General features: G+C 45.7%; 1 protein-coding gene across 1 annotated transcript in view; it reads left to right on the plus strand.

The window, feature by feature from the left end:
* The window catches only part of LOC142768586 (uncharacterized), a 75,207-nt gene that overhangs the window by 44,673 nt on the left and 12,303 nt on the right, over positions 1-18,231 (plus strand). The window contains exon 4 of the mRNA XM_075870583.1: positions 1,421-1,522. Coding sequence (XP_075726698.1) covers positions 1,421-1,522 — 102 coding nt within the window. The remainder of the gene's footprint in view (positions 1-1,420; positions 1,523-18,231) is intronic.

The following is an 18,231-nucleotide window of genomic DNA, read 5'->3' on the forward strand; positions in this document are numbered from 1 at the left end:
GACTTCTCGCTTCACTCCGTTGTCCTTCGCCAACGCCCACCGTGTGTTATTATCAGCGACCGTGGCCGCCAGTTCACTGCCGATGCCGTTGAAGAATTACTACGCATGTACACGACACAGTTCCGTCATTCCACACCGTATCACCCACAGACAAAAGGCCTCGTTGAACGGACAAACAGGACGCTGACCAACATGCTTGTCATGTACGTTTCTTCCAATCATAAGAACTGGGATGAAGTGCTGCCTTTTATCACGTACGCGTACAACACGGCAAAACATGAAACAACGAACTTCAGCCCATTTTATCTGTTGTACGCAAGGTTGCCACTAAGCCCTCTAGACACTTTCTTACCCTTCATTCTACGCAATGACGACTCTGTATCAAACACCCTGTGCCTCGCGGAAGAAGGCCATCGAATCGCTCGTCTTCGTACTCTGGCCTCTCAACGTCGTTCGATGGAACGATACGACGACCGTCACGAACCAGTTTTATTCGAAAAAGGTGACTTGGTGTTACTTTGGACACCGCAACGCAAGCGTGGATTGTGTCAAAAGCTTCTGTCACGATATTCAGGCCCATTGTAGTTTTGGAGCGTCTAAGCCAGCTCACTTACGTAATAGCTCGTCTTTTGTCCAATGGTCAACGATCGAGCAGAACGCAGCTCACTCACGTGGCTCGCCTGAAACCTTTCCACCCTCCTTGTGCATCATAACTCGCCCTATGGGCTTCGTCTGCTTGCGGGAGAATGTACCAGACTAGAAAAGGGTAGAGAAGAGAAGCAGAGGAAGACGAAGAGTCTTATCACGGTCGCAGTGTGCTGCTGCAAACGACCATCGTTCACCTCCTGTAAATAAAACCATCTTATCACAGCTCGCTGTTACAATATTTATATTATTATTAATAGTAGTAGTAGTAGTAGTAGTAGTAATATTATTACAACTATTTTATAGACGTTACACATGAAACACGTTCGCAATCAGTTACGATAAATTGAAGAACGCAGTTACGGCAACACGAATGTCTCACTCATCTAACAAAACATCAATGAACGGTGGTTGTAGCAGCCATAACTTTATATCAAACAAAAACACAAGGGCGTAAAAGCGAAGAAACGTCCAAATTTAGTATTCCGGAAAAAGCGAAAGTCTGAGGTGGAGGCCGATGGTGGCATGCTCTTGAAATAACGACCACTGGGCTAAAAGTACTCACGCTGAAATTCGTTATTTGTGGGTCATTTGCAGTGAAACGTGCTTAGTCTAGAATGTATCACAAAAGTAGTAGTAGCATTCGTAGTTGTATAATAGTAGTAGAAGTACTAGTAGTAGTAGTAATATAAGTAGTATTAAATTGTTTACCAAGCTCTTATAGATTTAAACTAAGTGCCCGCATTTTTCATTTATACTTTCTCATTCCAAATAGCAAGCAGTCCAAGAAGCAGACCAGATGGGAGAGAGCAACTGAGAAGAAATCCACGCATTGCTGGAAGGGGGGGTCCGCCTATTACTGATTTTCTTTATCATCGTACGTATATTGTTCTTTTGTTTGCTTACATTTCGTGTTCATATACACTCTAAAAGTAATAAGAGAAAGTTGGTATTGAGCTCACTATTTGAAGGGAGTAACCAATTTGCCGTACTCATACTTTCGTTTTGTTGAAACTGCGAAAGGGCGAACTGTCACTTTTTTCATGTGGCTACTCCTGCTCCTACCGATACTCCCGAAAGACGCTAATATTACTTTTACGCAAAAGTAAAATCTCTTTGTTTTGCGTATATCTGTTTTCAGGATTTATAAATTTCTTATTACACGTACCATTCGTATACAAGCATCGCACTTTTAAAAAAATCAGAAATTGTGGAAAAAACACACACGAATCGAACTGGCGATTGCTGTGTCAGCGTACGCTAGCCAGTGCACCAAACCTGGCTGCGTCACCGTCTGATGGAAACTAAGGTTATGGGGCACCGATCAGTCTTTGTTGTTTCTGGCGCATTATAATGCGCTAGAAACAGCAAATACTCATCGCAAAGCAAAGACTCAATAAAAGTTTTACACTATAGTGTAAAAATTTTATACATGCACACAGGGCAGCCCTCCCCTATATTCCCTTCAAATGATAAAAGTGTGCCTTGCGAAATTTTTGCAGCGCATTATGTGTGGCAGCGTCAGTGGTACACGACATCTATCTATCTATCTATCTATCTATCTATCTATCTATCTATCTATCTATCTATCTATCTATCTATCTATCTATCTATCTATTTATCTATCTATCTATCTATCTATCTATTTATCTATCTATCTATCTATCTATCTATTTATCTATTTATCTATCTATTTATTTATTTATATATTTATCTATCTAATTATGTATTTATCTACTTATCTATTTATCTATCTATTTATCTATTTATTTATTTATTTATTTATTTATTTATCTGGTTATCTATTTATTTATCTATTTATCTATTTATCTATCTATCTATCTATCTATCTATCTATCTATTTATCTATCTTTCTCTCTTTCTTTCTATCTATCATTCTCTCTTTCTTTCTATCTATCTTTCTCTCTTTCTATCTTTCTCTCTTTCTATCTTTCTCTTCTCTATCTTTCTCTCTTTCTTTCTATCTATCTTTCTATCTTTCTCTCTTTCTTTCTTTCTTTCTATCTATCTTTCTTTCTTTCTTTCTATAAGAGATGGTAACACGAAACTTATGTAATGCATTTGATAATTTTGATGGTAAAACCTGTAATATATATTCATACTACATTCACCTCAGGTGAATGCCTATTTTCGTGCACATCAAACTAACGAACCTGCCGTAAGTGCGCCATGCGTATGACAAGTATGTCATGCTGCAAATTACTGTGATGAACAATGGTGGTATCAATGTGATTGTGAAACACTGGTGTGCTCATTGTTGTGTTGTGCACTAGTGTGGTGTCGAGAATAATGTGAACACGGCCACGTGACGTGACAACTGCACCTCACAACGGACACGTGCGTCTCAAAAAAAAAAAACAGGACGACGTTGGCAGGGCAGAACGCGTGGTGAGCGGTCGAGGGAAATAAGACGAGAGCCAATTAGAAGGGGGCAGGATTCCTGGGAATATGAACGCACGTAACAGGATCATTACTGTCGGCTTACAAACTCGACCACGAAGGGCCCGACAGCGTCGAAAAGTCTCTTCATATGTCCGAGTGGCTGGTCTTAGCCAATGATGCTGAAGCTGTTTGCTTACGACAGGCTAAGTGCGCACAAGGCTCCCCGCTGGGTGCGTGGGCGTGGACTCGTTAAGCCTGAGAGCGCACCTTTCGATGACCTCTGCGTCGTCTGTCTTCCTCATTCGTTTGAAAAGCGTCCTCGCCGTCGACACAGCCACGCACCAATGAGTTCATCGCTCCACTCCACTCAAGCAATCACCAGAAATATGCGCGCTGGTGGCCTTTATTCGCAAAGCAATGACCCCTTATGTCATCTCATTTTCCGGGTGACCGATTTCTTACGCCAAAACGCACCGGTTTCTGGGCATCATTATCGATAGAGGTTTCTGTTGGAGTCCGCATGTAACCTATATGAAGAAGCGCCTGACCGCTATTTCCCAACTGTTCACGTTCCTGGCAAGAAAGACATGGGGGATGTCAGTAGACGCAATGATGGAGCTCTAAAGAGCCCTGTTTCTCGGTTTCCTCAGATATAGCTTGCCCGTGCTTAGCAATACCTGCAAGACCAATATTCGTGTTCTACAGGCAGTACAAGCGCAAGAATTGAGAGTGTGCCTCGGTCTTCCCAGATGTACGTCAACAAAAGCAGCAATTGCCATTGCTGGTGACTATCCGATACAAACTCACATTGTTGTAGAAGTCCTGAGAACGCACATCAGACACTTCGCACGTGCTACCTGTGATCACCTTGCACTGTTGCCTTCAGAGAGGCGCCAGGCATCGTTCGCCAAAATCATTGTGAAATACAACGATAAACTTCCATCGGGCTTCACTCCTGCATCTAAACCATTCATACCCCCTTGGTGTCTTATTCGACTTACAGTGCATCTTAGTGTACCAGGGATCCGGAGGAAATCTGAGCTTTCGTCGCCCGTGCTGAAACAACTGTCTCTTCTTTTTTTGCACGGGAAATATTCAGACAGCATACATGTATACACCGATGGTTCCACGAACCGCCAGTGTTCGTCAGGGGCAGCAGTTGTCCCAGCAAGAGGTGTTACGATCAGCTTTAGAACTGACCACTCTACGGCATCTACAGCAGCGGAACTTTGTGTGGTCAATCGGAAACCACCGCAACAATGGTCAATTTTCAGCGACTCAAGGGCTGCCCTACAATCTGTGCTCTCAGCACTGCGTTGCGGGCCATACGAACAGCTTGCTTTTGAAATTCGATGCCTTCTTCACACTTCACACGAGAAAGGGCATCATGTGACGCTTCAATGGCTGCCAAGTCTTTGCGGCATCATAGGGAACGAACATGCCAATACTGCCGCGCGGGCAGCCTTTGAAGAAACACAAGAATAAGCTATACCACTTTCGCGGATGGATGCTGCCAGTAATCTTCGACGACTTGCGCGTGAAATCACGTTTTCACTATGGTGCCCACCAAGCATCGATACGAATCGTCAACACCACCTGGTATCTTTGATGGCTCTCCGCATACCCACTGAATTCGACCGAAGAGAAGCCACCCTTCTTCATCGCTTATGGCTAGCAGTGGCATTTACAAAATCTTATTTCTTTGTCATAGGAATGGCCGACAATGCTATGTGCGATGCCTGTCATTGCGAAGAGGTGCTATACCACATCCTGTGTGACTCTCCGTTGTATGAAATCTAGAGACAGTCAATGGCGTCCGCTTTTTCGCGCATCGACAACAGCCAAATGTCTGTGGACACTATTCTGTCAAGTGCCCAAGAGAAGAAATTGCAACAGAAGGTGACGAAAGCTATGTTGAAATTCCTACGCGACACGGACATGAACAAGCAGCTGTAATAGCAATGTAACACACCGCGAAAGACAAGGCTGCACTATGACTGAGTGTGCGCGCGTGTGCTGCCGAATGCGCTGTGTTTTTCTCTTCCCTCTCTGCCCTCTATCTTTCATCTCCCCCATCCCTCTCCCATGCGCAGGGTAGCAAACCGGCTGCCTATAGGCTGGTTAACCTCCCTGCTGTTCTTTTTCCCCTATTTTCCTTCCTTCCTTCCACTCAAACATATAAACAACTGGTTACAGTAGCATTTTTTTTAGCGGTCCGCATGGCCTTATTCGTATATCACCCGCCACAGGGACAATAAAACGCTAATAACTGGACCAGCTTTGTTCCGTTTACTTGTTGCTTTTTTGATTTTCCAGTTTGTCTTGAGGTTGAGTTGTTGATTGTGTAAAAATGGCTGCCTCAATAAAAATAACCACAACTGTAAAATCAGCATTACAACTTGGCATTCGCGACAGGACACCAACCTTGATTTGATTGCCGATTGCAGGTATATTCTGATGAGACAGGTTAAGCGGAGAGTCCTGGTGCATCTGCAGGTACGACAATGGTCGTGAACTCGGGGCCCCATTATTAGGGCGCCTTGAGGCAGGGACATTCGTGACCATGGGGAGATGTTTTCTAACAACCACGGCAGGGTGCCTTTCTTAGGGGCTGTGGTGCAAAGGGACCCCTCTAGTAGCTTCAGTTCAGTGCAGGGTGTTCGGAGAGCACCAGCCAGCCTAGGTGCCACCGCAACTGGGCTTTGGTTTTCTTGAAAAATGATTTTATATTCAGAGTAGCCATGCCAAAGGTGTTGATGGCGGGGCCAACGGACCGGAATGTCACCAACTAAAGATTGCATCGCTATGCAAGCGGGGAGCCCTTAGATGTCAGGTGAACTTTCTCCGCTGTGACCTCGCTCTTAGCCATGGCAGCTCCGCGGCCAACAACACGTTGCCCATTGCGCCGATCGAGGAGGTCGGGAGAGCCATGATCTGGGGTCGAGGGTCTACCCAAGATTGATTACATGTGCACGCAACAACCTGCAGTGTTCAGCCAGTTGCGAAACACGAATGAACTAGAAACCTCCCTGAACGGCCTAATATCAATGGCTTCTAAGCTGGGGCACATACTCCACTAGAATACAGAAGGAGCGAACAACTCCTGTCACTGGATCAAATCTGTTGGACTATATCATAAAGAATGCATTCCTATATCCTGGTCATAGAGACGTAAAAATGCCGGAGCTTACTATTCAGCCAGCCGATTCAGCACTGTTTGCATTGCGCAAACTATGCTATAAACCTTCCTTCCACGCAGTCCAGTGGCAGAAAAGACCATGTACATTCCTGTGAACGCTGATCAAATGTCGCGTGCTCCCCCGATAGGTCACAGAGGCTCACCACGAACCTCCAGCGTGGATAATTTAGGGATGTTTACGGGGACAGCCTTAAAAGATGGCCTACAAGCTCACTCATAACATAAGAGCCCTGCTTTTATTATTATCACATGCCATTTACGTTCGCTATACACAAATGTCTCATCATAGCAACGTAAGTACTTATTTGTTCAGTCTACTCAGGCGAGCACCCCGATACCATGTGATGTGAATGATGCGCATCACACGCTAGTCATATACTGCATGATTGTTGAGCCGGTGGCATATTTTGGCGTTGGGATCTTTCCCCACTATACCAACTGTGGTATAATATTAACGAAGTGGCAACAAGATGAACTTGTGCGGACAGGTTCACTACGCAATGTTTTGTAGCAAAATATTGTTGCCCAATATTGCTTTTTCTATTCCTGCTGGTCGCTGTATCGAAAACATCAGCACCCAAACACCTTTCGAAGCCGAGCCAGACTTAAGGTTTAAGTCAAATTGATGCCAGGTCATGCAAAAGTACTACACGCATTCCTCAGACTTTCTAATCAATTGCTCTCCAATCTACTGTGCATCAGCGACCGACCAACACTATCGAAGAGATCAAGCTGTACCATTTTTATAGCGACAAAACTGAGCTCGTGGCTGTGAAGACAAAACCAATGGAGTACTTCCACGTAATAGTTTCAATAGATTGAGAGAGGAGAAATCATTTCAGCAGGGTGGCTGACAAGTGTCGAAGGCTGGACCCGTCTCTGACGAAAGCACAATGTCAACTTTGGCATGTTAGCCTCAAGCAGGATAATGTTGACGTCGTGTTCCTTGGTCTGCATCCATAAAAGTTTGGCAGAACCCACGTACAGCCGATATCGATTATATGCAAAGCACGAATGAGGAAGGTTGATATGTCACGTTAAATTCAGCACAACGTTATGATTCAGACGTAAATTATGCCGTACATCACGTTCATGTCAGTGTTATCATATTTCGGCTTGTCATTTACCTTCGTCGTCTATTCACGTCACGTGATTCCAAATTTTTTATATGTGGAGCTATATTGAAACGGCAGCGAGCGTGCTATGAGCGTAGCACGTAGTCATGTCGTACATGACACGCATGCTATGATTATCATACTTAGATGGCTCATTCAACCTTCGTCGTCTATTCACGTCACTCGATACCAAATATGGTGTAGTGAAGAAGAGGAGCTTCAGCGGCATTTCTCGGCGCATCAGGGGCATCGCCATCAGCATAAGCTCGTGCTTGCTGCGCTTGGCCGGACGCTGCTGACTGCTTCGCTTTCTGCGTTCTGCGCTGCAAATAAACCCCGTTACAAGTGGTGGAGGTGCTGGGTTTCGATCACCCTGGAGCTTCGGAATCGCATTTTACCATCCATTATGCCTACCGACGCAAGCGCCGCTCCAACTCCTCCACCGGCACCGCCTACTGTTCTCTGCGCCGGTTCTCTGCGTCTGCGAGATCCCCCTGTCTTCTCAGGCACAGAAGACAAGGACGTTGACAACTGGATTTCAATGTACGAGCGAGTGAGTACTCACAACAAATGGGTACACCGCCAAGTTGGCCTACGTCTCTTTCTACCTATCGGACGTGGCCAAGCTGTGGTTTATAAACCACGAAGCGGAACTCCCTACATGGTTGGTCTTCAAAACGAGCCTCACACAAGTTTTCAGGCGGCCTGAGGTACGCAAACGCCGTGCCGAACAACGCTTACATACTCGGTCCCAGCAGCTTGGTGAGAATTTCACAAGCTATATTGAGGATGTTCTGGACCTTTGCAAGCGAGTGAACGAGTCAATGTCCGAAGAGCTTAAGATCAAGCATATCATGAAGAGCATTGAGGACGACGCTTTCCAAATATTGCTTTCTAAGAGTCCTCGCACTGTCTTAGAACTGACCGATTTATGCCAGAGTTTTGACGAGTTGCGCAGGCAACGTCTCTCCACCCGACGTCCCTCGGTGCTTGACGACTCTTCGTCCAGCCTTTCCACCCTTGGCATAGGAGAAGACCATGCCCCTCTTCTCTCCAAGATCCAAGAGTTCATCCGCGCTGAGGTCGCTCGTCAGCTCTCTTTGATGTCCTGTGTACCCGATCAACCACGCAGATCGCCGTCTACACTCCGCGACTTCATTCAAGACCAGGTCGCACAAGTTCTTCCTCCCGCCCGTGAACCTCCCCCAGTCGCCACACCTCTCACGTACGCCGAAGCCGTTGCTCGACCTCGACAGCCTGCATTCCAGTCAGCGCCTATGTATTCGCCGCCACCCTTTTCGCCGCCGACCTATTCACCGCCGCCTATGCCGATACCACCTCGGCCGCAGTTTTCTGCCCCCCAGCCGCAAGTCGGAGTCTACTCCTACCAATGGCGGACCTACGACAACCGTCCCATATGTTTTTCTTGTGGTGGTGTTGGCCAATTGGCACGTTATTGTCGTCGTCGCCAGGCTGCCCAGAACATTCGACGAATGCCCTCTTTCGACCCTCAGTTTTCGTCTACGCCTTCAAGCCCTCCTTCCTCTTCCTCTCCTTCTGATCGTCCACACGGCCCGACCCGCCGCTCCCCATCTCCACGTCGACGTTCGCTTTCCCCTATGCGTCGCCGTTCCGGACCCGCCGACCAGGAAAACTAACGGCCGCAGTTCCCGAGGCGCGAACTGCGTCCCCGTTGCCATGCACAAGTCCTCGCCCCTGTCCAGCTAACGTCATTGAAGTGTCAGTCGATGGTATCGTCGTCATGGCGCTTGTTGACACCGGAGCCGCTCTATCCGTCCTGTTCATGAACCTGTGCCGCAAACTCCGCAAAGTTCTGACGCCATTATCCGGCCTCTCTCTTAGAACGGCTAACGCAGAAAGTCTAACACCTCTCGCAGCCTGCACCACACGAGTCGTCATCGAAGGGATTGTGTATATCGTCGAATTCGTAGTGCTGCCCTCGTGTTCCCATAATATGATACTCGGCTGGGACTTCCTTGCGAATAATAATGCCGTCATTGACTGCTGTCGCGCTGAACTTGAGCTCTCTGCACTTCCTGATGTTGACGCTGTCGAAGCCTCCCTGCCGTGTTATAAACTGTTTGTTTCCGACGACACCACCGTACCACCGCGCTCTTCTCTGCTGGTGACTGTGTCGTGTGACGCTATTTCCGACGGTGATGTTTTATTTACGCCCTCTGCCCTGTTCATTCAACGGAAATGTTCTCCACTGCCCATTGCTCTCCTTACTCTCCACCATGGCGTCACGAAGACGCTCGTGTACAATACGCTAGAAGAGCCTTTACCTTTATTCTATGGTGAATGTCTCGGTCACGTGCATCCGATCGACGCCCGTCACATTTTTGACGCTCCATCTAGTTTACTTTCTACGGACCTCAGCGCACTTATTTCTGACTCTGTTCGACTTGCAAACGGTGCTTTCAGGACAAGCCCGATCCAGAGCCTCTATGTAGAGTCGAATCAGTGGTCACTTCACCTGCAGCGATCCTATAGCAGTTTCACATATTTTATAAAGGTACGTGCAAACATCAAGCATCCATCTTATTCAACTATAAACGATATGACCACTGCCACCCTCTTCCATAATCGACCCACAGTGAGAAAGCCGTTCTCCTTGCGTGTGAGAAACTTATGTGAGGAAATGGGTGTTCCGCTGCTGGAACTCTGTCCTACGCCCACAGCGATACTTTTACCGCCGTGGCAGTGGCAGCTTATACACTGTGACACCTCATTTGTTGAGATCACTAAACACGCACCAGAAGCACATATTAAAATGCATTTCCGAGAAATTCAGTCCAACTACTCATGCGTAGAGTTTTATACTGACGCTTCTAAGTCGCATGCAGGGGTGGCTTATGCAACCGTCGGACCATCCTTCACGGAATCGGGCGTGCTGCACCCGGAAACAAGTATATTTACGGCTGAGGGTTATGCACTATTGTCCGCTGTGAAGCATATACGGAAATCAAACATACAAAAATCAATTATATTCACAGACTCGTTAAGCGTCGTAAATGCATTAAGATCCCTTTTCAGATTCAGAAATCCGATAATAATTGAGCTATATTCCGTTCTGTGTACAGCGTATATGTCCAACCAGCATGTTACTATTTGCTGGGTACCTGGCCATAGAAGTATCGAGGGCAATGTGTTAGCTGACCAAATGGCCACGTCAATTATAATGCGCGCTATTAACCCCACCGCTACTGTCCCTGCAACAGATCTAAAACCCTTTCTACGAAATAAACTGCGAAACCACTGGCAATGCTTGTGGGACACAGAAATAAATAATAAGCTTCATTTGATTAAGCCGCGGTTGGGTTACTGGCCCTCCGCTACAAGAACACGGCGAACTGATGTCCTATTCTGTCGCCTCAGAATAGGACACACTTATGGTACTCATAACTTTCTTCTGACTGGCGATGAACCTCCTACTTGTGGTAGATGTGGTGACAGGCTAACCGTCCTCCATGTCCTCCTGGAGTGTGCGGAAGCTGAAAGGGTGAGAAAGAAATATTTTGCTTTAGCATACCGCTATAATCTTCCTTTACATCTGATTATGTTTTTCGGTGAAGAGCCGCTTTTTAATACAAAATCAGTTTTAAGCTTTTTAAAGGATCTAGTACTGAATGTGTTTAGTCCAACATTGAATGTTTTTAGCCCAACAGGTTCATAGCACATCCTCTGTTCAGAGGATGCTGCTGTGATAGCAGATTTCAATGAGCCCAGGCCTCCATGCTCTTGTTTTAAGGGCTCTGTCGAGGCACTGGTGCTCCATGCCAAGTTTTTATTTGACATACTTATCACTTTTAAATCATTTTATGTCTCCATAGATCACATCATTTGTCATTGCCATAATTTTACCATATGTATATTTTTACACACCTACAGCGACTGTTTTTTAGGCCCATTTACAGCCACGTCACATTTGTTTTATCTACACTGCACATCCCACAATTCATTATCATCGCTCTGGCGCTCTTTGGCCATCTGGCCCTTGCGCCAATAAACACCACTAATCAATTTCTGACTCTGTTGTTGACCAGTCACTCCTTGACGCTTTCCACCGCTCCATCGATGTCGCAACGTATTCGTCAGAACGAAGCCAGTTAGTGAACCTGCTACAAAAGTTTCGTACTTCTTTTGACAGCCACGCTTTTGGCCTCAGTCGCACATCGAACATATCTCACAAGATTGACACAGGAAGCCATACGCCTCTACGGCAGCGCCCCTACCGAGTCTCAGCGTCGGAGCGCCGTGTTATTGACGACCACGTTGCTGACATGCTCCAGCGGGGTATTGTACAGCCTTCTAACAGTCCCTGGGCGTCACCGGTCGTTCTTGTTAAGAAGAAGGACGGCTCCATTCGGTTCTGTGTGGACTATCGACGTTTAAACAAGATCACCCGCAAGGATGTTTACCCGTTACCTCGAATAGACGACGCCCTTGACTGTTTGCAGGGAGCAGAATACTTCTCTTCGCTGGATTTACGGTCTGGATACTGGCAAGTTCCTATGGAAGCATCTGACCGACCAAAAACAGCATTTGTCACACCTGATGGGTTATACGAGTTTACCGTTATGCCTTTCGGCCTTTGTAACGCTCCAGCCACTTTTGAAAGAATGATGGACGCTATTTTACGAGGCCTCAAGTGGAACACTTGTTTATGCTACCTCGATGACGTAGTTGTCTTTTCCACCGATTTCGACACCCATTTAAATCGTCTCGAGCACGTCCTCACACGTCTCACCGACGCCGGCCTTCAACTCAACCTCAAGAAGTGTCATTTTGGTGCTCGGCAGCTCACCATTCTTGGCCACGTCGTATCACGGGACGGCATACTTCCCGACCCCGCCAAGCTTCGAGCAGTCGCCGATTTTCCGAAGCCAAAGAACTTGAAGGAACTTAGAAGTTTTGTCGGCTTGTCGTCATACTTCCGACGCTTTATTAGAAATTTTGCTTCCATATGTGCGCCCCTTACGGACCTTCTTAGCGGCGACAAGCACCTTTTCACCTGGTCACCAGCATGCGACGATGCATTCACCAAATTACGCCACTTGCTGACTTCACTACCCATCCTCCGCCACTACGATCCTGCCGCTCCCACGGAGGTTCATACTGATGCCAGCGGTGTTGGACTTGGCGCTGTGCTCGCGCAACGAAAGGCAGGGTTTGATGAATATGTCGTCGCCTATGCAAGCCGTACTTTGACGAAAGCCGAGGCTAACTACTCCGTGACCGAGAAAGAGTGTTTAGCTATTATTTGGGCCCTTGGAAAATTTCGCCCCTACCTGTATGGCCACGCATTCGACGTCGTCACTGACCACCACGCCCTTTGTTGGCTATCCACACTTAAAGACCCTTCCGGACGACTTGCTCGCTGGGCGCTCAAACTTCAGGAATACGACATCCGCGTTATTTACAGATCTGGTCGTAAGCACACGGACGCCGACGCCCTTTCTCGCTCACCCATATCGGATGAAGGTGTTTGCCTCTCTTCCCTCGAGCCTGCACTTGCGTCATCCGCCTTGCGCAACATGACGGTGGAACAACGAAAGGATTCATGGATCAGTGGCCTCATAAGCATTCTTTCTGATCCTCTCACTCCTTCGCCGTCTCGCGCTCTCCGCCGCCAGGCTAGCAACTTTTGCCTAAGGGATGATCTTCTTTATCGACGCAACTACCTTTCTGACGGTCGCAAGTGTCTCCTTGTGATACCCCGCCATCTTCGAGCTGCCATCTGCGAAGCTTTTCACGCGGACCCACAGTGCGCCCACGCAGGCCTCTTCAAGACATACGCTAGGCTTTGACTCAGATATTATTGGCGTGGCATGTATAACTACGTGCGAAAGTTCATTCGCTCGTGTGCTCAGTGCCAACGACAAAAGTTATCTCCCGGCAAGTCTACCCGTCACAACCTCTTCCTTGTCCTAGTCGACCTTTTGATCGCGTCGGCATTGACATTTACGGACCACTACCATCAACTCTAGCTGGCAATCGCTGGATTATTGCTGCGATAGACCATCTGACACGCTATGCCGAAACAGCCGCGCTGCCGACTGCCACAGCCCGTGACGTTGGAACGTTTCTGTTGCAACGTTTCATTCTGGGTCATGGTGCCCCTTGCGAGCTCTTAAGTGACAGAGGCCGTGCCATCCTTTCTGACGCCTTGAAGGCATTACTCAACGAATGCCGAATCGTGCACCGCACAAGTACAGCGTACCACCCTCAAAGGCATGATGCCTGATCTGCGTGTTTTTCCAATGCAGGTGTGTAGAAAATATTCTCTTTACGCTAAAAAATCGAATAATACCTGCCTTTTGCTGTTCCCGTGCCCACGGATTTTGTTTGATACCATTCGTGACTGCTTTTCCACTGCCTTCCTATTATTGTGTTGTGGGGATATTGAAGCTAATCCTGGGCCAACAATGCGTTCTGAAGCGCTATTGCAACTTGAAACGCTTCCCGAGAACCCCGCTGAACAAATGAGTGTGCTATTTCAGCTCCTTAAAGACGTTCATGCGCGTTCTGTTAAAAGTTCGAAGAATCATGCTGATCTGGCTGCTGACGTAAAAACCATAAAAAACGGTCAAAAGGACGTCGAGACGAAAGTAAGCGGAATACTAAAAAGACCAGATGAACTAGAAAACAAATCCAAGATTGTCGAAAACTTCGAAAGTGAGCTATCAAGCATGCGTAGTAAGGTATCAGAAACTACTGCTCAAAACAGCTTGTTACAGGCTCGCCTGGACGAGCTTAAAGATAGGTCTCGACGTGACAATTTAATTTTTCATGGGTTTCCAGATGTCAAAGAATCTTGGGAAGAAACTGAAGCAAAGGTGGTCACTGAAATTACGTCCGTCATAGGGTCATTTTCGCCAAACTCGATTCATCGCGCACACCGACTAGGCTCATTTTCGCAAAACCGATGCCGTCCCATCATTGTAAAGTTTAGCGACATCAAAACTAAAGATAAAATATTGTCTGTACGCTCCCAATTTAAAATAAAAGACATAGGCATTAGCGAAGACTTCTCGCCCGCTACGCGCATCATCCGAAAAAAGCTCACTGATTTCGCAAAAAATCTGCCAGAATCCCCCCAATTTAACTTACGTTACAACAAGCTATACGTTAACAAAAAATGCTACATGTTTGATACTAACGCTGGACAGGTTATTGAAGTAGAACGGCCTGGTCGAGGTTTCGAAAGTAACATCCAGGCACGTGTCCCTTCCTAGGAACGCATGAGGGGTAGTGGCCCTAAATCTAACCCAAGGATCTCTGTTCTGTGCACGAACATAAGAAGCCTTCTTAACAAATATGGTTCTTTATCTTCCGCAATAGATACCTGCGATGCACAAATAATTGTGCTAACCGAAACGTGGCTCCGTGCACATGTACACGACTCAGAAATTTTTAATCAAGCGAGTCATTTTGCAATTTATCGTTGTGATCGAACTGCGCATCGGGGTGGTGGTGTTCTGTTAGCGATATCCAAAAACATATCTTCTTCTTGCATACACATTACCACCACTCTTGAAACTATCTGGGCTTTGCTCACTATTGGCCATCAAAAAATTGTCCTAGGCGCATGCTATTGTTCCCCTTCGTCGTCCTCAACATTTGTTAACGAACTCCACGACGTTATGAACCACATCGTAACACGTTTCCCCAGTTATCTCTTATTTTTACTCGGCGACTTTAACTTTCCGAACATAAATTGGACTACACAACCAGCTTCCATTTCTCCTTTTTTGACACAAGCTTCTGAGTTTTTTACCTTTTGCTCTATCTTTTCTTTAACGCAATTAGTAGATCATTCAACTGGAATAACATCTCACGCAGCTAACTCTCTTGACTTAATCCTAACTACGTGGCCCGATTTTATTTCTGACATAACGTACTTGCCCGGAATGAGCGATCATTCTCTTCTCAGTTTTCCTTTTAATGCATCATTCCCAAAAGTTTCAAACAACAAAAAAGTAATTCGTGACTACAAAAAGGCGAACTTTCAGGCTATTATTCACGAGTTATCCATCTTTCTTGATACTTTTTTGGCAAACTTCGATGATCATTCTGTTCAAACTAACTGGGACATATTTGCTTGTAAAGTTTACGATCTAACAGAAAAATTCATACCGAAACGCACTATCACGTGTAATCAGCGCGCCCCGTGGTACAACGCCCACTTGAAAAGGCTGTCTAACTGTAAGAAGCGCCTTTATCGTTCTGCCAGGAAATCGCCAACTGATTCCCGATGGGAAGCTTACAGATTAGCATCGAACGCTTACATATCTGCACTAAAAGCTGCCAAATCTTCATTTTTATCCCAAACCTTGCCATCCATGCTTAATAATAACGTTAGAAAGTTTTGGAAAGTCATAAATCCGCCACATGATAACAGTATTTACTTAGAAGACGCATCAGGCAATTCCATTTCCTTGAGTGATTGCGCGGCTGTGCTCAATGATACACTCACGAAAAACTTTTCTGTTCCTTCTACAATTAATGCTCCTAGCGTGCAGACATATAATTTTCCTGTAATGTCCTCCATCTGTATCGAAGCGCCAGGTGTGGCTAAGTTGATTGCTGGACTTAAATACCATTCTTCACCAGGTTACGATTTAATAGACTCGAAGTTTTTGAAGAATACAAGTTCATTTAGTTCTATTATTTTAACAAAATTATTCCAGCAATCACTTGACACATCTATGCTACCCATACAATGGAAAATAGGTAAGGTGGTTCCAGTCTTCAAATCTGGCCAAAAAACATCCCCCGCAAATTACCGCCCTATATCTTTCACTAGTACCTGCTGTAAATTACTGGAACATATATTCTCACATCTAGTCAATTTTCTTGAATCAAATTCGTTTTTTACATCTGCACAGCACGGTTTTCGCAAATCGCTCTCATGCAAAACACAGTTAATATCTTTTACTCACAAGCTACATCGCATTTTAGACCAATCATCAAAAACTGACTGTGTTTATTTAGACTTTTCCAAAGCCTTTGACAAGGTATGCCACAAGCTGCTACTACTCAAACTAAGCAAACTCCAACTTGATGACACCATAATGAAGTGGATTGTATGTTTCCTTAAAAATCGCTCGCAATTTGTTTCAGCTAATAATCATAACTCTTCACTCAGCCAGGTTTCCTCTGGTGTCCCCCAGGGATCTGTTCTTGGACCTCTTTTGTTTCTTATTTACATTAACGATCTGCCTTCTCCTATATCCTCTAATGTTCATTTGTTTGCCGACGAGTGCTTAATTTTTCGGGAAATAACTGCTGACAACGACTCCTACTCTCTCCAATCAGATCTAACTAGTGTAAGCAACTGGTGCAAAGAATGGTTAATGGAACTTAATGTCACTAAATGTAAAGTAATGCGTGTATCGAGAACTACTAGTTGTATGCCTATATATTACCTGAACAATACACCACTTGAAATCGTTTCCTCTTACAAGTACTTAGGTGTTCATATTACCAACAATTTAACTTGGACGAAACACATCGAATACATTATTAACAAGGCAAACCGCATGCAAGGTTATTTATGTCGAAACTTTTTTTCAGCCCCGTCTTCTTTAAAACTTCTTCTATACAAAACACTAATCAGATCAAAACTAGAGTACGCAACACCAGTATGGGATCCTTGCCACGACAACTTACTCACCGCACTTGAACTTGTTCAGAATAATTCACCCCGTTTCATTCTATCAAATTACAATAGAACGGCAAGTGTAACGGCAATGAAAAGTAGTATTGACCTCCCATCTTTAGCATCACGACGTCGCATTTTTCGCCTAACTTTATTTCATAAGGTTTATTACCATGCTTCTCTCCATGCTGAACTGCTTTCACAACCTCAGTACATATCATGTCGAATTGACCATAATCATAAAGTTGAAGTTGTTTCATCTAACACTAAATTTTTTGCTGAGTCTTTCATTCCAAAAACATCCCGAGAGTGGAACCACCTTCCCGCCGATGTTGTTTCCATACGCGTTAATCACCTGTTTCATCAAGCATTAGCTAATATTGTATAATCAGGATAATTTATGTTTTTTCTATTAAAACACATGCTCTGTTTTTTCTGTTTTGTACATCTTGTTACTCCCACTCCCCTCTTCAATGCCCATGGCCTTGAGGGTATAATAAATAAATAAATAAATAATTAAATGGCATGACGGAGCGCTTCAATTGTACTCTTGGCAGTATGCTGTCGATGTACGTCGCCTCTGATCATTCAAATTGGGACCAAGTTCTCCCGTTCGTCACCTACGCGTATAATACTGCCGTACAAGCTACTACTGGGGTTTCGCCATACTTTCTTTTGTACGGACGAGAACCTTCAAATACAGTAGACACTATTCTTCCATATAAACCTTATGAGTCCGAAAGTACAACTCTGTCCGAAGCTGCCCGACATGCTGAAGAATGCCGCCAGCTTGCCCGCTCTTTTTCTACCGAGGACCAGTGGCAGCAGCAATCCCGCCAGACTAGGGACCGTTCGGCTCCAAAATTTCCACCTGGTTCATTAGTATGGCTTCGGGCACCTGCTACCGCGCCTGGCCGCTCCGCAAAACTTCTTCCCAAATACATCGGGCAATACCGCGTTGTAGAGCGAACGCCACTCGTCAACTATATCGTGGAGCCCATCATCCCATCCACAGACCTACGCTACCGCGGCCGCGACACTGTCCACGTCTCTCGTATCAAGCCATATTACGACCCATTAGTCGTTTCTTCTCCCTAATCCACCAGGATGGCGTCTTTTTGTGCGGAGGGCGATTGTAGTGAAGAAGAGGAGCTTCAGCGGCATTTCTCGGCGTATCAGGGGCA

The sequence above is a fragment of the Rhipicephalus microplus genome, chromosome 8, assembly GCF_043290135.1.
Source record: "Rhipicephalus microplus isolate Deutch F79 chromosome 8, USDA_Rmic, whole genome shotgun sequence".
Taxonomy (NCBI): Eukaryota; Metazoa; Arthropoda; class Arachnida; order Ixodida; family Ixodidae; genus Rhipicephalus; species Rhipicephalus microplus.